This window comes from Tauraco erythrolophus, chromosome 2 (genome assembly GCF_009769465.1).
Source record: "Tauraco erythrolophus isolate bTauEry1 chromosome 2, bTauEry1.pri, whole genome shotgun sequence".
In the NCBI taxonomy this organism is placed as follows: domain Eukaryota; kingdom Metazoa; phylum Chordata; class Aves; order Musophagiformes; family Musophagidae; genus Tauraco; species Tauraco erythrolophus.
In genome coordinates, this window is record NC_141466.1 from 108937838 (window position 1) to 108958866 (window position 21029).

General features: G+C 42.4%; 1 protein-coding gene across 1 annotated transcript in view; it reads right to left on the bottom strand.

Annotated features, from left to right (window-relative positions):
- The window catches only part of USH2A (usherin), a 397560-nt gene that overhangs the window by 3411 nt on the left and 373120 nt on the right, over nt 1-21029 (bottom strand). Inside the window, exons 63-69 of the mRNA XM_086629442.1 lie at nt 20496-20817; nt 8956-9165; nt 6977-7215; nt 6174-6391; nt 4131-4307; nt 3087-3170; nt 1166-1410 (exon numbers count right to left, since the gene is read on the bottom strand). Coding sequence (XP_086485568.1) covers nt 1166-1410; nt 3087-3170; nt 4131-4307; nt 6174-6391; nt 6977-7215; nt 8956-9165; nt 20496-20817 — 1495 coding nt within the window. The remainder of the gene's footprint in view (nt 1-1165; nt 1411-3086; nt 3171-4130; nt 4308-6173; nt 6392-6976; nt 7216-8955; nt 9166-20495; nt 20818-21029) is intronic.

Sequence of the window (21029 nt, forward strand, 5' to 3'; positions counted from 1 at the left end):
AACACAACATGACAGACTGTAGAGGAAAAGGAATCAAAACCATGAGACCAGAAAAAAAGAAGTTTCTTATGCTCTTAGCCTTTGCCAGGAGAAGGGGCACACTGGAAATCCCATTGTTTCCAAGGGCTCCTTCGTTGAGGCACAGATGCAGCTTCTTGGCTCCGAGACAAGAAGGAACAGAATGCGTGAAGGATGCAGGAGTCACTATCCTGCTTGATGGCGCTCACCGGAAAGAGAAGCTGAGAAGTGACAAGAAGAATCATCTCACGGCTTGTGCCTGGAAAGAAGCTGGGAAATGGAAGGCACTGCTGCTCCTATTCTCAGGCTCGTAACAGTTGCCATATTCCTTTTGTCTTGCCTTTCCTTTCCTCAAAGGGTAGGATAGCACTACTACTCTGCTACATGGTAGAACATGTTCTTTTTCCATTTTTTTTTTTTACAGAATTATAACTTGTCCTAATAAAAATGACACAAAGCCTTTCTCTTTATCACTCCCCAGCAGTCCTCCTCCTACCTCTCTGGTGGTCCCTCTGTGCCTCTATGTGCGCAGATGCATACACACATTTTTTGAAGGTCTCTAGCTTTTCCCTCGTCACACTTACTCTCCCAGAAACCTTCCTGGCATGCAGCTTGTCCTAGAGCAGTCCATCTGGGTGGTGGGCGGGTACTAGAAAGAAATAGAGCCTCTCCCTAAGTCTTGTATTTTGCAGGCACGTTTCATGGATACCTGACAAAGACTGTCAGATGGATCCTGGTTAGCCATCTACAACAGATAGTTGGGAACACAAGAAAGGTTTTTCTGAAAAGCACATTTTGTCACCTGTCTTCTCACAGCATGCCAAGGCCTTTTCAGCTCTATTGCAGATGTCAGCTAACATCAGGTGATGTCAATGACTCTGCATTTTCTGTGACTCCAGATCCAAAGTTTGTCTTAGGCATCAGAAGCATTTCAGGACCTGCAGACCAGGTGCCATTGGGCTCTTTTTGGACTGAGCCCGCCTAAGTACACCAGACAGCCCTTTTCCTACACTGAACAGCCTTCATTTGGCAACAAAGAGTGCAATAAAATGGTGGAAGGAGGAAGAAAAACTGTGTGTGTTTTTTCAGGGGCAGATAAAAGTGTATAACATGATGCATACACAACGTTACATTTTGCCAAACGTACCGGATGAGTTTCACCTGATGAATACACACTCATCGGTGACGTTCTTTTCTGGAGCGGAACTAAAGGCGGTCTGTCTCGTGCATAGGGTTGCTTGCGGACTTTCCTTTGAAGAATTAAGGACAGAAGAATAGCCAAGAGGATCAAACCAAGAACTACCATCAGCACTGCAAACCACAACTCATTGTAGAATTTTGCACGTTTGGACTCCGCTTTGTCCTTCTCTCCAGGTGTTGTCAAGATCAGACCTGTAAAAATCAAGAGGGATTAGGGGAGAAAGGGAATGTTATTTCAGAAAGCGTTTAACAATATGCTATCCCTTTCCTCGCTAATAAATTAGGCAGAAATTTAAGTAATTTTGTCGTCATGTGCTTATTTGCACTTATGTTCAAGGTGGCATAATGGTTCAATATGCTAGCGGGCTATAATAAAAAGCTTACTACCCTCAAGAGACCCTGCTTAAAGTTCTGGCATTGCTGCTCAGGCTGGAAATCACCACTGCATCAGCAGCTCTTGAGAAAGGAGGCGGTGGAGGTGGAATGTGAGAAAAAAAGGGTTCTCCAAGTAACCTTGAAGAGTGGAAATGACTACAGTAATTTCAGAGCTGTACAGACAGAGGACATTCTCTCCAGCACTGTGTAGTGCCAGGCCTGTGCAGTTAGAGAGGGAGGAAGACTGAACTGAAACGAGTGATAAATTAATACAAAAGCAAACAACACGAAACATTTTACTCCTCCTTCCCCCAGCTGTTAGAAAAAAAACAGCCACTCGCTTGGCTTTGCTCATATACAACACAAGCATAAGAAATCTCAGTGACAGGATTTCCTGGTTATTTGCAATCCTACGTGCGAATCCAGACTTTTTGCTAAGGAATTTCTATCACCTTTTCTTGCAAGCCTCCGCTGCAAGTTGCCTGTGGTGCTGAACGATTACAGTACACTCTGGGTACAAGCAGCTGTCAAAAGAAAAAAAGGAAAAGACTGTGGAAGGGGATGGACGTAAAGTAACTGGGAGCATTTTATAATGCCTTTACAGCAGCCTTGTCTGAAATTCTGGAGGAGGATGGAGTGAGAGCATGAAAAGGGATGTAAGGGAAAAGCAGCATAAAGAGTAATTGCAAAGACAAGGCTTATCTGCTTTAAGAAGCTGAACAAAATGCAACTCGAAAAAGAAATAAATTAGTTAAACTCAGTATGTCAGAAATTGTTTGAGCTTAGCTTTCCTTCCCAGAAAACTAAGGAGAGAAAATCCTGAAACTTTTAGTGGTAAGCATCTACTACTCAATGGACAACAACTTACTTGGAGTTCAGCACACCAAACTCTTTCACTTCCACAAAACAGGCAAAGGCCTCGCAGACAGAAGGGAAACAGCAGGTGTTAGAAATCGGGTTCTGACAGCATCTCATATGACATTCTCATAAACTGGTTAGGGGAATACATCCCAGGTGAAGCTGCAGACTGGCTGCTTGGTCATGCGAAAGGAGCAGGCAGGTGCCCCTTGCTGGGGTGGGTGGGATGCAGGGAGGAGAGAGGGTATGTATTTTCATTGTCAAACCGAGGAGGAACATGAGAGGACAGGATTAGAATTCAAGATAATCTTAATTTAGAAAAAAACCTGGAAGAGAGCAGATTCTATACAAGAGGAAAAAGCACTAAGTTTTGGAGCAAAATATTTGTGTGACAATAAAAGAAAAAACTATTACACATCTGGAGAAAGGATCTAAAACTGATCATAATGTAGAGAAACAGAAAGCCATCCATGGCAAAAAAGGCATATTACCTACATACCTCATACCCTAAAGGCACTAACGAATCCCCTGATCCTGCAACGAGATGCCATCCTGTCTGGCATGCACAACACACTAAGTTTCTACCACAAACACATAAAATCAATAGGTGGTAAGTAATTTCTTCACATATTTACCAACTCCATCTCCAGCGCTGTACTTGATGACCGGTGTCATGGCACTCCCTTCATCGGTGATACAGGTCACTTGAAACAAAAAGGCTGAGCAAAAAGGTTAGAAATTACTGTCAGCAGGAGAAACCAAATTCTGTAGGTGTCGCTTTGTCACCATGGTCCACCAGTAGAGGTGGCCAGGTATGAGAAAAGCCAAGGCAGGCGTAGTACATAACCCCCCCGAGTCCCAGATCAGAGCCTCATAATCCCTTACACATGGGTATTACACTTCTAAACTACGAACTATGGCGAATCCCAGGTAGTCACCACTATGTATTGCTACAAATTACGTTACTCTTTCCCACTCAATCCTCCCTCTTCCAGTGACACATAGCTGTCAACTTTCAATTTATTCATAATTTTGTTCTAAATCCCTCGTACTCCGTTCATGGCTGAAACAAAATATTAAGAATGTTTGAGTAAAAAAAATTAAATGCATTAGTATCATCGCAGGAAAGTAAAAAACAAATGACAAAATCCTTTAAAATACAAAAGCCTCAACACCTTAAAAATAGAGAATATTATTTCTTGTTTTTTTTTCCTTTTCTCCCCTCTCCATTGGCACACTTTTATTTTAAAGACTACAAATTTCTGAAAGAGAAACAAAATTTCAAAACATGGCAGATTCCAAAAGCTACTGACTTAGTTTTGTTTAAAGAAAAAAATCAGGCTCCAGTCTTTTCTGAAGATTTCCATGCATTTCCCAGAGCGTAGCCCTGAAGGGTGGAAATGCAACCCAGCTCCAGGATTTAGGAAAGCTCAACCCTCACAATGAGCCAGAGCAGCCTCATGCAGTCAGGTAAAACGTTTAGGAGGAAGCTTAGCTCCAAGGATTTTTGCTTCAAGCATCTGCTAAGATGCAAGTCAGTGTGTCCGCAGTACGCTCCTGTGCTCTTAGCTTCAGATGGCTATGAAGAGTTTTTCTTAAATTTAGCACACTGTAACATTAATTTAGCTCAGGAGAATTTATTTAGCACAAAGAGAAAGCTATAGGAAATTGAAACTGACTTTTGTCAGATGTCCTGGGTAAATACAGCTCAGTGTCAAAGCCACTGTAGATGCGCTGCCCGCTCTCGGTTAACGCGTACTCCTTCAGGCGGCCGTTCAGTACAAAAGTGCGACTCCAGTCTATGTGGATGGTAGATAAATTGCTGACCACGGAGAACGGAGCCATGTACCGAGGTGCTGCAAAAGAAAGAAAAGAGCTCATGTCTAGCCAACAGGCCTGACTGAGTTACGCAGCGCAGAGAAAGAGACTCTGCGTGATACGAGCTCCCTGTCGCATTCGCTCCCTCTCTCTCTCACACACGTGTGTATGAGTAGGGAAGGTACAAGCAGAAAAGAGAAAGCTGCGGTAGCATGCCAGCCTCTACACTGAGAAAGCAGAAATACCTCAGATCTTCAAAATAAAGACCTAGAACTCCCTTCCTTTGCCTTTATGTGTGTGGCACAGACACTAAAACTGTATAAATTAAATTCCAGCTTAAAGCGGGGAACAGGGAGACACAGGAGGCCGTGCAAGTTCAACTGCAGCATGCTGGGCTGTGGGAACCGCACTCCTATGAAGAAGACTTTTTTGCAAGCCCCAAGGAATCGCCCAAGAGTATCTTTTAACACATGCACAAACACAAACACATGGGGTTTCAAAAAAGGAAGAGCAGATGGCAGGCAGAGAGAAAAGAAACCCAGAACTCTGGGGAGGAAGAGTTCACCAGTTGGGCTCAACAGCTTGCTGACAAAAGACTTCATTTTTTATGTTTGAGGTGGTTCTTTCTGGTGGCTTTGCCATTAAGCCATGTGCCCAGTATATGCTGTTTTGTTCATAAGAAAGCTGCTTGTCCAGCTGCACTTTGCTACTAATTGCCCACTCTCAGTAAAGCAAGCCTTCTGGGCAAGAAGGAGACATTCAGAGTGACTCAGGAGACATGGCATGAAGAGGTCAGCAAGGTAAGAAAAGGAACATAGAAAGAAGAGGGCTGCAATCCAGTGGTCGGGAGTTTAAAAATTGCTTTGAAACCCTTTTGTTTTGTATGTCTCATCAGTTCCTTATGAATTTTCATTTAAAGGTTTGTTATCATGTTACAGCCTTTTAGTCTGCAATTTAATAAAACATACCTTTAGAGATAAAGACCTTTTTCTTTTTTCAGTGGTGACATTAAAGAAAATCTGTGGCTGTTCCACCTGAAATTTTCAGCTAAGGATGTAGCAGACACGTTTTTAGTAATTACTACGTGATACAAAAGGTACTGCTAGAAAGGTAATTCTGAAATACTGACACAAGACTATGAGATAAAACCAGAACATTCTCTTTGTCCTGACCTGGCAGGCTGAGGTGAAATGCCCATCTCATCTGTTATGGAATGACTCTGGCTATAGCACTATAGATCTTTTTTAAGAAAAGCTGATGTTAGACTACTACAAATTCAGTTTTGATGGTAAAATCTATTCTGACTGTAGGCACAAGTCTTGCATGTTTAATTTCCATGCAGACCACCACATAGCCTTAAAGTACTGTCTGTGGTGGTTAGATACATAGCAACAAATTCTTACTTCGGTGTCAACAAGGATCCAATCATTCAGATGACATCCAAGGAAAACTCTCATGAGCCTTGGCAGAAGTGTGGCACAAATTAGGACAGTAAGATTGTTCCTGAAAAGAATCACCAGACCTCTTTCAAGATCTTCACTTTTCCCAGGGATTATTTATGGCAATGTATTTATTACTACACATCATCCTTCTGGTAATACTTGAACATTTTATGTTCTGCAGCTTTGCTGCCCATTTTCAGTAAAATAAAAGGTTTCCACACTCCTGAGATAGAGGATGTGATCTCAGATGATGAGCAAAGAAATATTTCGGAAGGAATGAGCAGTCAAGCCCCAGAGTAGAATTTCAATGAATGGGCAGCAGAAGCACAGTGACCGGGGACATGGAAGAGCAAGTTTCTGGGGACATCATCTTTCACAGAGGTAGAGAAGTCATTTGGCCCTATGCAGACCCATGCATCAGAAGCAGGCATTGCTGATCAGAGAATCATTTCTCATACTCACGCTCCTTTTCTGTAGTGAAACCAATCCATTCGGAGGCGCTGCTGCCAACAGAGTTGTAAGACACGACTCGTAGGTTGTAAGTCGTGTAAGGCTCCAGGTTGGACACGTTGGCACTCTGGCCTTTTCCTGTATACTTCACCTCAGTTGGGCCAGGACTGCAAGCCTTCACTGCTGGCTGTAGGTTCAGGGGACAAGCCATATACACATGGAGCTCATAGCTGAGAAAACAGTTGAGATTTTGATTGATCAAGAGCCTTAATAGCTCAACAGTCAACTTTACATTTCATCCTAATTGCTGTATGTCTGGCTACCAGAGAAGAGAATGGACCTGATTCCAGCTTTTCCCTTGGAGACTTTGACCCGAACTGTAAGATGTCTACAAGTAACCGTGGTTGTTAGTTGTGCTCACAATGAAACTGTTGATGCCTGTTACGTTGCTGCTCACTTTTGCAAATCAGGATTTGCCTCAGCAACTACAAGATGCAGCTGCCTCCTTGTTGCCAGTTGATCTCACAACTTTTTGGCTGCACAACCACAGCTGTCAGGCAACTACCTCCACTCACAACTCATCCTCCCCACCTTCATCTCCCCCTCTTCATCCTCCCCAATACCCTGCTCAGGAGAAAAGCAACTGTTGTGTGTAAACACCTCCCAGATGATATTTAGGCCATACGGAATATCACCAGGACAGTGGAAAGAAGGAGCATGGCTACCACAACCGTCCAGTGCTCGCTGTCAGCTCTGTGATTCCAGCTCAAGTCCCGAGCTGAGGTGGCCACGTTCATTTGGGTGGCAGTTCCTACCTGGTGACAATGCCGTTGGGTGACTGAGGGGCGCTCCACTGGAAAGAGGCGTTCCTGGAGGTCACAGTACGAATCTGTGGTGGGGGCTGCTCCGAGGGTGGAGCCGGCTGCGTGGTGATTTGGGCCATGGGTCCTTTGCTGCAACAGTTGAAGCAGGTGCAGGCCTCCACACCAATGGAGTATGTGGTAAAAGGTTTTAGCCCATGTATTGTCTGCTGAGTCGCAGTCCCTTCCGACAGCTATAAAAATTAAGAGGAAACTTGTCACAGCTTCAAGTACCACAAGTACTAAATAAGAGTTACGGAGGTCAATTAACTTCAGTAGAAGACAGGCATGAGGTTCTGCATGTCCTTTAAATCTGACATTAATGCAGCTGTTGTGTACTAGGAACTCTGCATTCATTTTTCTCCCATTATGAAGTTAAAGGGCACTGTTCAAAGGAAAAGACCATGCCATCAGTGGCCTCACAGACGTCTTGAGTTGAGTCGTGACCACTGTCTGTCAACTCGCAAATGTCATTGTCAGGATCAGAGAAACAGGAAAAACTTTAAAGAGAAACTCTAGGATAAGTGGTACTGTAGCAAAACAAAATTAATGTGGAAAATAGCTCTGTGATAAGTGTGCTAGCAAATACTCATGTGTATCTCACAAGCTTCCTCAAAGTGGATACAGGGGACAGCATTGGGCAGAGTGATACGAATGTGTCTGGTGGGTCAGTTTCCTCACAGACAGGAGAATGTGCTCTCTGGTAGGTACCACTAAGTCGAGGGCCAACACGATGCTGCTCTGCATTCAGACCACTGCGGTGCTGGGTGAGCCTGTTTTAGGAAGCTCTTCTATACTCAGCAAGGGAGACTTGGCAGTTCTGGCAAAGGAAATGGTGCCCTTGTTCTGAAAACTGCTCATGGGAACTGCCGCTTCACCTCCTTGCTGTAGTGATTTGCAGGTATAGTTTCTTAAGCCAAGGAAATAAAAATATGTAGAAAACACCAACGAGGGGCAACATCTGCTCCTATTTGGCAGCATGTGATTTAGCAGAGAGCAGCAAAAAAACAGGAAATACAGAGTCAGGCAGGCAATGGAAAGCACTTGGTACTTCTTGATGCCAGAGTCAGAGACAAGCCAGCAGCATGGCAAGTCTGAGGGGATGGAAATGGAGGGCCATGCAGGCATCAACGAGATGAACTGGCTGAATAAGACACAAACACAGCCAATTGCACTGGAAGGAATAAATGTGTAATGTGCAATCAGTAGGCAGCTTAAGCTCATGGACAGGATTGATGACCTGGGAAGGTGTTCCTAGCACTTCCAAGATGAGCAAGAAGGGATAAGGGAAAAAATCTCATACAAATATTTACCTACTAGTAAAAATCAAATAGATAGTGTTACAGAAAAAAAGTATTCAAGTATTTTGCACTGATTAGTGGTAACTGTTTCAGGCACTCTCCGCAGCCCTAACCTTTCCCCACAAACAGAGGAAGTTGCTTGGCTACTTGCACTATTCTTCAGTGCTTTACCATGAAATACTTCTTACCAACAAGAAAGATTTTAAGGGAAGCTCAAACACAGCACTTTCTATTGAACTTCAAATCCATAGGCTATCCAAAGCGCACAATCATTTCCTAATGACTGCAGTTTCCACCTGCACTGTTTGGACTAGTGAGACCTGTCTGGAAGTGTTTAGTTTGGATGGTTAGCCACCCCTGAGCAGTATTTCTGGTTCCCATCACATTGTCACAGCACATCACCATCTCAGAGGTGTTTAATGATGAGGTTAGCTCCTTGAGAAGCACATTTAGATGAGTGAAAGCACTCATGGCACTTTGGCCAGAAGAGAGCATTGCAGAGCAATTAACAATGGGCGTGTAGGAGAGGAAGACAGTCTGTAACCAACAGTAGCAGCTTGTAAGAACAAAATTGTTAAAACTAGAAAATACAAGCTCAAATGGAAGTGCAGAAACAGTGCTGACACTACTCACCACCACATCAGTCCCTCTGGTATCATTAGAAAACAGTCTGTAGATACTGACCAACCCATTTGGCTTAAGAGGGGGCCTGATGTTCACCACAGCCACTGTAGATGCCACCATGTCGAAGAGGGGAGCTCCCAGTCCCTCAGGAGGGGCAGGGCCAGTCCGGCAGCGGGACCAGCTGCTCGGCGTCCGGCCCGCTGAGTTTACTGACCACACCTTCAATACAAAAGCAGAGAAACTGTTAGTGAGGGACTCACTCCTACAAACCATCCATGGTTAGCCAGGGATGCCTCCGCAGCTGCGCCGACGCTGAGGAAAACGCAGCGCAAGGGGACCCGTGCAAAATGTCCTTTGACTGCCATCCGGCACCTGTGTTGACTCAGTGACTTTCTAACAGAAGGGTGGAATATTTTGCACTGCTACATGTAGGGAAAAGAAGCAGATTTCATATCTCAGGCAGCGTGTGTTCGTGCGTCATCTTCATATCCGATCCCCAAACTCTGAATTCCCACCACTGTCTGTGTCATACCATGCAAATAGAACTGCTTGAGAAGATGTGATCAACAGGGATAACGTTTTCAAAGACACCTGACCAAATATACTGATATCTCATCCTGACAATTTCTCCCTTGCACACATCCTTCATGTGTGCAAGCAGCCCCAATGAATTCAGCCTGGCACTTTGTGACACTTAAGTTGTGTTCACCTTGACTGAATGGCACAAGTCAAACTCTAGTTACTCTTTTAAACTGGAAAGTTTTAGAGGAACGTTTCTCTCTTAAAAATATTAATGTATCAGTTGTTTGGTAACATTTTCAGTAACCCATAATATAAATAAAGGCCATTAAAATGTATAGTTAAGTCAGCGTCTCTCATTTATTTTCACAACATTTGCTTTATTGCATGAGCACAAAGGCAATAGCTTCAGTTCCAAGATTTCAAAATTTAGCAGCTTGAATTAGGCCTGATTAAAAACCACATGTCTCTATGAACTATGCCTACTGATTCTGTCAGCTTCCCAAAACCAGAGTGATCTGCAGACTACATAAAACTCAGCACTTATTAAACACACTCTCCAACAAATCTGCATGAAAATTAAATTTTGCTTTCATCAAGGAGTGAATAAACATATGGAAGGATGTATAATCTTATTTATCAAAAACCATTTGTATAATTAAACGCGAATATCATAAAAGGTTGCCTTAGGTCGTCATTTGCATGAGTAAGTAATTTGTAGAATGTCAGGTACAATAGACAGAATAGATGGATGCATGAGCATATAGGGTTAAATTAGGCTCAATATTAGCCAACCACATAGTGATCAATCAGAATGATAGATCTAAATGGCAATACAAGAGGACTGTCTGAGCGATTTTTAGTATAAGTATTCCTTAGTAAGCTTTCATGTCGAGCTGTTCTAACTACAGTAAAACACGTTCTTATGTGATCTACTCTGGGCAGAGGTCCTGGGGAAGTGGGTGGTGGGACTATGCCTTAAAAAAAAATAGGAGGTTTAGAAATAAGAGGTCTTCAAAACTGAGCCTGGAGTCCTTCCAGCTTGCAATATTAAGTTCCAAGACCACAGGACAATTCACAAGGAGCCTGCGGAAGGAAAAAGGCCAAAAACCACCACAGTGGCTTTGAAGGCTGTGGTTCTGCCAATTACAAACCCTGATTCCATCAGTAACATATAGCACCATCCAGTGAAACACTGCATAAGTACAGATGATGCCCTACGATAAAAAGCTCAGCCAAAGCACTTTCATTTTCAGTGAAATCAGTAATATATCTCTGTTGTGAACTTTTCATAAAGCCAAACTCTGTTCACTTTACCGCAGTAGGTCAAACCCTCTATCTCTGTTCAGTTCCAGCTGCTACAAAGATTTGCCTACCGTCATTCATTTCAAGGGTCGTATTTCTTTGTGGAAAGAATAAACCACATACGGAAAGAGCAGCTCTGAGTGTGCCACTGGCATCGACTCAGCACTGACCTGAACTCAAAAGCTCCAGTTATATCCAGGCTGTGGCCTTAATGAGCACAGAGCGTAACAGTTGGACCTGACCTGCCAAGCAAGCTGCCCACAGCAAAACTGAAGGTGAAGAGTTAGGAACAGAGGCTTCCTGTGTAGCACAGGAATTTGGCCTTGGAATGAGACCCCCTGGGAATTCTGGAGGAGAGAGGGTGCGACTCTCTTGGCAAGCAGATGCCTCACTTAGGGTTGGATGGAGAAACCTTCCTCCGTCAATCCCTCTCCTATCATAGGTCCTTATGTCTCATCTTTCAGAAAACAAGCCTTACTTCAGACAAGGGCTCTTCCTTTCAAAACACTGTCTTAGGACAAGGGAAAAGGGGACACTCATCCTCTGTCATACTACAGCTAAGCGGTTAAAGGACACCTCCAGGAGGCAGGTAATTTAGGTTCAATCACTTGTGTCAATGGAGGCAGGCTACAGAGTGGGAATGCTGAAGGGGATGACCCATCTTTGTACTTGGGGTGCTCCCTCCAAGGCCGTTTCACTTTGCATGAACACAATGAAATCAAAGTTGACTGGGCAGAGCATAAGCAAGCGGGAGCAGACATGGTTCCCCAGCCTAGCCCTTTCCCAGAGAGGTGGGGCGGAGGTGACGTTGTGGTCCATCTCTCAGGCACCACATGACCATCTCTCTTGAAAAAAGGCCGAGGTCATGGCCGTATGTGTGTGGGCCTGACGGACAGGCATGCTCTGAGTGTGCTTTCTAGACCGATACCAGCTAGTCAGCTCTGCCAAGACATGTTCTCAGCAGAAAACCTCTAGGTGTCTGTGAAAATCTAATGCCAGCTTCTGAGACAGCTGTGACAGCTAAACAGAACTTCTGAGGATCTAAATTCTGGATTTACACTGACCTAAGCTGGATTCCCTTAACTCCCTCTGCTTCTGCTCAACCATCTGTAAAAAGATGGATGGGTATAAAAATATTTCACTCTGAGAATTGCTGTCCAAGTAAATCCTGGTCAGTGTTTGGAGACTCGGAGCAGTAAGTGCCCAGAACTGACTGTAGATGGAAACACTGATGTTTAGCCACTTCTTTGCGTGAAGAAATGGGACAGCATGGCAACACAAGCTAAAATGAGGAGTACCTGTTAAAATCAGAGGTTTGGTCATGCCTCCTCTAAAAGCCGCCACAAAATGGTCACAGATGAAAGCTGTTGCCTGGCTAGCGTGATTAAACTGAAATTTCATGATTTAGACTTTTCTAAAAAGCTTTCTGGGCTCAGAAAAATTCCTTCTAAATTGCAATATGATCAGCACCAAAAAATATTTAACTGCATTCGTATAGAAATGTAAAGAGCTTAATAGGCAGCAGTATTACCTGCGGCTTATAATGTCAGAAGATTATAAAAGAGCACACAGGAACATGGGGCAAACGGGAAGCAATCACATCTCAGGGATGTATTGAATGGTAAACTACAGACAGCAGAGAGCCAACAGAAGTTGCTTATAACTTGACTTTCTGAATATACTGCCTCCAAAAGCATCAAGTCTGACATCATGGTGCATGGCTCAGCACCCTGCCAAAAGATGTGCAGCTGCTAAATGGCTGCACTGTCTCAAAAAAGCCAGGAGAGGGCTCTGAAATCAGCTACACAGGTTACCATTTAAAATGTTTTTATCAATCTGCTGGCCCCTGGCCCAGACTGCACTTCGAAGTGGGGCCAGAGAGAGAGAGAGGGGGAAAACCTCTCCGGAGACCATATATTTGGAGGAGTGAAGAATTTCAGTTAAAGGTAGCTAAGCTTGTGACTGCTGGCCTTTCCAAAAAGGATTCAATGCTGGCACTAGGTGCATGCCAGGAGAGACAAATGGTAACAGAGGAGTTCGCACCACTCTTCTCCTAGAGTTGTTTCATGGAGGTTGCAAAGACATAGCACTACTATGAGACTTTGCTTTGGATTTCTGGATTCAGATTTGTTTAATTTCTAACTCTACACTTACATAAACAGAGTTTTCACAGTATAATTCTTTTCCAAGATAGCAAGACATTTTAGGGGTATATAAGATATGACATCAGTAAGTTCAGAAACACAGCACCCTATTTTTAGTGGTGTTTGAACAGCAGTCTGCAAGAAAAGTGAAGAGACCAGAATCTTGGCTGTTTAAAATTAGAGAAAATCAGGGCAGCTCTCTCTTGTCATCGGTTGCAGCACTCTTCACAAGTCTCTCTTCTCACCAGAACCAACCAGTGTGCAGCCTGGGTAATTTGGAGCTACTTATACAACATCAGCTCAGCTCAGATCACAAAGCTTCTCTACCTAATCTAGCATTCAGTTTTAGGATAATGTATCCACATCTGGGCACCGCAGTGTCAGGCAGATATTAGCAAAGTAGAAAGTTTCAAAAGTGGTGGCAATCTACAGGGGACAGAGAAAAGGCAAGGGAAAGAAGGGAAAGAAAGTATAGTGTCCACTCATGACCAGGGGTACAAAAAGGTAGTAAACAAATGTGTGCTTTCTGATTGACCATCCTCAGATCCATACTTTTCCTCTTCAACATTCAGTTAGCATCCTTAGGGAGGCCATAAACATATAATGGGATGGATTTTAGGTCCAAGCTTCTAGCACTGTGATAATTTGAGCCTCTTAGCATTGCTATTCATCTCCACTGTTCAAATGCTAACAATAAAAGCACTAAACCCATTCTGGGGAAGGGAAAGACAACAGGCAAGCACTTTGGGACTTAAACAAAATTACCAAATTCTAAAGGAAGCTCATTTCATATAACATAGTATAACACCAGTAATTAATGAGAGATGTAAATAGGTTCAACTCTAAAAGGTAGAAAATTAAATAATTTGTTTCCTATGGGTATATAATGAGATAGTTACCAAGTTCCCATGAGAGAGATAAGCAGATATTAAAAGGTCTTTCCAATACCTGTAATGGCTAAGGGCAACAGCTAATTCAATAGATTCGATCAAAATCACCACTTCTTTCTCCGCTTCTGATTTATTACTTTGGCTGTAGTTAGTCATCACTCATTTTAGTTTGCTTTTCAGCAGTCATAAATTATGCCTCATAAATAAAAAGATACAATCAAGGAAATCATATCAAGTCATCTACAGCCCTGGAGTATATTTTCCCCTGGTACTCACACTAATGTCTTTTTAAAGGATAGCTTGCCATGGTGTTGAATATGTCAGAATCACAATTTACAGAGAAGGGTCTTGCAAGAGTGGTTCTGTAACAGTCTCACTGGTAATTTTGGAAGCCAGCATATCCAGTCTAATATTTGTATTTAGTTTAATGAACAAAAATCAACATTTGTTGCATCAATGCGCTGTTCACACACCTGAATTTGGGATGGTGTTGATGACAGAAACATAGTGCCTGAAGTGGGGCTTAATGAAAGAAATCATGTGGTTTCAAATGGCCCTTCTCCCTACTGTGTACCTGCTACCAGGGGAAAGGAAGCATCTCGTTCTGCAAAAGGGTATTTATAGAATCATAGAATGGTTAGGGCTGGAAGGGACCTTCAAAGGTCATCTAGTCCAACCCCCCTGCAAGGAACAGGGATATCTCCAACTAGATCAGGTTGCTCAGGGCCTCGTCCAACCTGGCCTTGAACATCTCCAGGGATGGAGCATTCACCACCTCTCTGGGCAACCTGTTCCAGTGTTCTACAACTCTCATGGTAAAAAATTTTTTCCTAATATCCAATCTGAATCTACCTCCCTCTATTTTAAAACCATTACTCCTTGTCCTATCACAACAGGCCCTCCTGAACAGCCTCTCCCCATCTTTCTTGTAGGCCCCCTTGAGGTACTGGAAGACCGCTATAAGGTCACCCCGGAGCCTCCTCTTCTCCAGGCTGAACAGCCCCAACTCTTTCAGCCTGTCCTCATAGGAAAGGTGCTCCAGCCCTCTTATCATTTAGAGTAGGTATTGCCATTACATCAGTGAAACAATATAGTTATGTCTGTTTTACTTTTCAGAAGCTGAGGTCAAGCTCGATAGCCTAATGCAGGTGTAGTATAAGAAACTCTACTTGGAAGCAGGGAGCATAATGAACCTTGGAAGAAAAAACACTCTTCCAAACAAAATGAAGAGGGTGTAACAAGCAGGGAGTGCAAGAAAGAACTATGTTTTATTTTATGTCACTACTTTGTAGTGCATCTTTCTGTCCGGGAGGCAGGAAGAAACGGTGAATTAAAACGATGAAAAGGAGCCAGATATAAGGGATATTACAAATGGGTGACTATCCATCACTGGCCAGTCAGAAAACCAGTTTCACCCTATTTTAAGCTGCAGAAGTCACTGAGCTATTTGGCAGTAACTAAACAGCACAAACTGGAGCTCAGCCAACAATTTGATAGACAAGCTGGTAAACCAAGTGTCATTCTTGTCATCTCTGAAAAGTGACCAAGAAGGCTGACATATTCTTCATTCCATGTAGTTGGTCCTTCCTTAATTGTCATGACTTTGCACTCATTTTTTTCTCTTTATCTCTTCAAAGTCAGAATATTATTTGTTTTCTCTTCGAGAGTCTGAGTTGAAGGACCTGAAATATATTTCTGCTGGTATATCTTGGGATATTTCCTAGACCCTTCACTGGGCTGCAGTAACTGGAGTGTGACAAGCACAATTCACAAGCAAGAGGGATGCTGTGCCTCCCGCAGCGGTCGGAGGCAGGCAGCTTCAGCGCTGCAGACTCTGGCTTGGTGCACTGGATAGTTCTCCTGGAGAACAAACCTCTGCAGATAGCCATAAAACTTTCTGAAAAAGGGGAAATTCTACTTTTCTGTCTTTTACTTATTCCTTGCCGGCCAAATGGAAATAAGGATGTGTCCTAAACCAGGAAGTCATTAAGCCATTAACCGAAAGAAGCAGTCTTAAGTACAGAATTAAGCACAATTGCGGAGGAGTGACATTGCACTTGCATGGAAATCACACCATACTCTGACAGCTCGGCTTTGCAGAATAGCACTAAATGTCATGAGTTTCTGTTCAAAAGGGCCTTCCCTTAGCTGAGAAAAACAGGTCTGACTCTATGAGTTGCTATATGGCAATATTGCACACAATCCTCAATAATTCCTGAGAAGGGCCTACATGGTTTCAGCAATATTCCAGGAACAAAAAGATTACACTTGCAAACTCATTAGACCTCATGAGTTATAAAGCTTGTTTAAGATAAGGGTTTTTTTTCAGAAGATCAAGCAATTCCATCTGTTTAACACAGCTGAAGATCTCAGGCAGCATTCCAGCAATTACCTAAAAGGTCGGATGCTTTAGAAAATGAAAATATTTAAATGTATGAATAGACCAAAAGAGGGAATTTCAAAGATCTAAGTAATTTTTCCTGAGTAAGGAACAGTAGGCACCTTAATGCCTCTTGAAAACCCACTGAAACCCAGCAGATGCTAATATGCTTATGCAGATTTGGCCCTTAAAGAAGAAAAGTGCTTCCTTGAACAATAGTGACCTAAGCATTTAAGGGGCATAATCCCTTTGACCAGCATGAGCTTCTAATGTCACTTCATCATTTCTGAAGATGCACCTTTTGCAGCTAGTCTTACAAGTCCTAAATATTCAGCTGAAGTTTCCAGCAGAAAAAAAACCCAAACCAAACTCCAAAATCTTGACTTCAGATCCAAAGAAGCTGTCAGGGTTCATTGAACTAAATCTCAGCACCTCCAAAAATGCTGGAGAGAGTCCCATCACAGCACTTTGATTTTATCTGCATTCTGCTGGAGGAAATTCAGTTGCATTTAAATTTTTATGTCCAGCAAACAAGCCTCAAATGCAGAGACAGCAGAATCAATATCCAGTTTAAGTGAAATATAAATCTGGGTTTCATCAGCATAATAGCAAAAGCCAAGCCCTATACTTATGAATAACTTGTCTCACAGGCAAGATATAAATTGTCAACAATGGAGGGGCTCAGAATAGATCCCAGAGGACTGCTGCAAGTGACATAAGCAGAAGACAAACACGTGCATGCAAAAACCTCTCATGCTGAAATATATGGCCACCAGTGAAAAAAAAAAAAAAAACAAACCCAAAAATGATTTAGTGTCCCAGGCAGCAGCTCAGCGCGGTCATGGAGTAGAACTGAGATAAAAAGCAAAGTCTTGAATACAGCACGGTAAACCACAGGATTCTGGTCAAGAGGTTTTCTTTGTTATCTGTCACTGATAGATCATTAAGAACTTTGACTAAAGAAAGTCTCTGTGGTATCAACTTCCCAAAAAACAGCTTCTGACTGAGATAATTGAAAGTTGGTGCAACTGAGAATATCTTACAATCAATGTCTACAATTTCTAACTTGGGAAATCTTTTATCTAAGAAAGATTCCTAACTAATAAGTAGGGCTTAGGTCTGCTACATTGCTTGCTACCTACTCAGGTGCCCCATATGCACTTGAACTCACATTCTTCACAGATCCTGTCCAAAGTAGCAAGGAGATCTGGTCCAACAATAGTTCTGCTATAAGAAACTACAGTAAACGGAGAGCAGGCTTCACACGGTTGTGGCCAACTGATGGGCCCTACACAGGCATTAAAGGAAAGCTGGGAGAAAGAAAGGGAAATCTTAATATTTGTACATAATAGGACTTAAACCACAAACGGTTCACCCTAAAGCATCCTGTTTCCAGGAAAGGCTTAACAGCTCTCATCACAAGAGAAGTGACAACTGGAAAATACACTCTAGTGTATTTAAAGAGCAATAAATTTTCAGGCTTTGAGTAATTATCATTTTTGCTTTGGAAAGTATTATTGTAGCAGCTACTGTTCTGCTAGGTTCAAGAAGACATCATTAAGAAACTAAAGGAAATCAAGTAACATGGACCTGCAACCAGCAATAAGAAGCAGCCAGCTCACAGATACACATCATTTCCTTCCGCACAAAGCTAACTTTTCACATTGGTTATTATTTACAGACATACTGCCAATCCAGAAACATCTGAAGGAAAAAAGAGGCTTGTGATTGTCGAGCAGAGAAGAAAGGCTTTGTGAATACTGCAATGACTACACTTTTCTAGTAGCATCCTAGGCTCTCTTTTCAATAGTTTTATATTTGTCTCTTCAGAATCCTTTTCTTACCTAAATTAGAGCTGATGGAACTGATTTATGAAGAAAGGAACTGCCTTTTTCCCTTCAGGCCCCAGGACTCTGACAATAATGGAGCAAGAGTCAGGGGACACAAGTCAAAACAAGGGACTTAACTGCAAAGAAAAGTAAGAGATATGTAGTCAGAAATTGGAAAAGAGTTCCCACACAGGCTGTACAATCTCCATCCTTGGAGATGCAATGATGGAGAACTTGATCCAAAACTCAACTGGACACAGCCCTGAGCAGCCTGCTCTATCTGGACCTGCTTCAAGGAGGGAGCTAGGCTAGATGGCTTCTGGATGTCCCTTCCAACTTACAAGACTCAGTGAGTCTACAACACCTGTACATATAGCAGCTGGATAGACCAATGTGATAAAGTAACTTTTTAGATTTAATTCTTCATGGTTTCTGGCTACCAAAAAGAACACAACAGTAGCAGTGGAGCAGAGCTGCCAAAGAACCTGATCCATACATCAAATCTGTGGATGACAGCAAACTGGAGTGAACCAGATGATATGTCGAAGGGTAGGTCTACCATTCAGAAGGGCATAGAGGAATGGGACATCAGGAGCTTTACAAATTTCAGCAAGACAAATGTGAAGTCTTGCTCCTAGAAAGGAATAACTCCTTGCAGCATAACAGGGTAGAAACTGACCAGCTAGGGAGCACCTCTGCTGGTAAGTACATAGAGTTCTTAGTAAATAGAAAGCTGAACATAAGCCAGCAGTGTAATCTGGCAGCAAAGATGGCCAACAGCATCTTTATCTGTTTAACAGGAGCACAGCCAGACAATTAAAGGAAGTGATTACATGCATTTGTTCCGTTTTGGCCCCCAAATACAAGAAATATATTGATAAATTGGAGCAAGTTCAGTTTCGAGGGCCATCAAGGTAATCATGGGCTTGGAGAACTTGGCCTATAAGGAGAAGCTGTAGGACTGGGTCTTGTTCAGCCTGGAGAGGATGGCTTTGGAGGGATCTGATTGCAGTCCCCCAGTATCCACAGGCTAGCAAGAGGTGGGTCCAGGTTCCTCACAATGGTATGTGGTGGGAGAGGGCAAGAGAAAACAGGTATAAGTTCAAGCAAAAGAGGATGAGACTGAATGTAGTAAAAAATTTTTTTCACAGTGAAGACAGTTAAGCAGTGGAGCAGACTGCCCCAAGAGGTTATACAATCTTCTTCCCTGGAGGTTTTCAAGATGCACCTGGGTAAAGCCCTGCCTAACCTCATCTGGCCTCTTAACTGACTGCTTTGAGCAGGAAGTTGGACTGGATGGTCTCCTGAGAGCCCTTCCAACCTGAATTATCTCGTGATCCTATAAAGCAAATGAGCCTGTAAAAGAAAGATTACCATCACCTTGCAGGAGCTCAAGAGGCGGAATGTACTGTGTTTCATATATATATATAAAAAAAAATCCATGCTTCAATAATCTTATTTTTTTATTTTTATTTTTTAGGAAAAAAGTAAAGACTTCTGAGCATTGCCAAGCTCATCTTCAAGATATATCACGTGTACAAATATTGCATTCAGAATCAGTAGTGAGGCATACTGTTATCCTGTTCAGTGGCAAACAAGTGTGCCTATTCGTAGACAACATCATATTCAAAAATCAACCTCATCCTGCTACAATACTACATCTGCTTACTTTTAGAAACAACAAATTCAAGGCTGTTTTTTTTGGTGAGGGTCTAAACTCCACTAATTCATATAAAAACTTGGGAAAAATTTCAGATGGTTATAAATGGCAGAGTTCTTAGTTCATAGACTGAAATCAAGTAAAGCCCTACATTATCACTAGTACTGTATGATAAAATGATGCTAAAACTTGTAACTTCAACACAGAAAACAATTACAGGTGGAAGAATGGCAGAGCTAGTCTCCTTGATTTATCTTAGCCTCATAAGAAGTACAATAGTAAAAACACCTATGTGCATAAGAAGTAACACCAACCATCAACAGTAAATTCACTTTCGAACCACCCACAAAAACTGCTTGTGATCCTAATGTCTAATTTAAAGAGAAAACAACCCCAGTCCCTCTCGATGTAAACTATTTTAAGATCACAAAGTAAAAATTAATTCATAATAGATTGGGGGAGGATGGAAAAAGAAAGAAAAACTAATGAAATGAAGCTGCCTTTTAAGAACTAGAATGTCACACTACTCACGTAACATTAGCTTGTAAAAGCTCTGGAGGGTACACAAACATTTAACATACAAGAAATACAGGCAATACTCACAATTAAGCTAAAGAAAAGTGAATGCTGAATGAATGTATTGCTTGTGCAAAATTATTTTCAGCTTCTCAACTATTTAAAACAAAATAACAATAATCATTCAGGTATGACAATACTATTAACATTAGAAATGAGATGTGTATGTTAGCTGTAAGTGTAAAGTAAGGTTCTCAAGGTTTACTGAAATCATAATCAGAGATGTTAAATGGCTTCAGTTCCCACCTGGTATTCATATTCCGTGTAAGGCAGCAGCTTGTCATCTTTGAAGGAGGTTGAAGAACCATTGTAAACAAGCGCAATGTCTAAATTTACGTGGGCTGGAGTTGTTCGCCTTCTGTAAAGTTCATAGTATAAAATCTTCCCATTTGGCTGTTGTGGGCCAGTCCACAGGATGGAAGAAGTCGACTGGAAGCCCCTGTTCGTTGTTTGCATTTCTATGAGAGGGGCAGGCTGCGCTGCCGGGGGTGACTCCAGCGTCTGTACCGATGCCCACTCACTGGAGGCACAACCCAGCTCTGTGCAAGCTTGGAGCTGGACTTCATACCTTTGGGAACGCAAATCAGGAACAAAGTGATTAAAACACTGCAAATGGAAATATAGACTGTGCATGAAATCTGGGGGATTTCTTAGTTTCTCTTGGTCTTTGGCTTTTTGAATAAGAAAACAATTTGTATGAACACAGATTATATGCTGTGCCTTGTGTAGCAAAAAGGAAGAACACTGTCTTCTGGGTTTTCATTTGTTATTCTTTTTTGA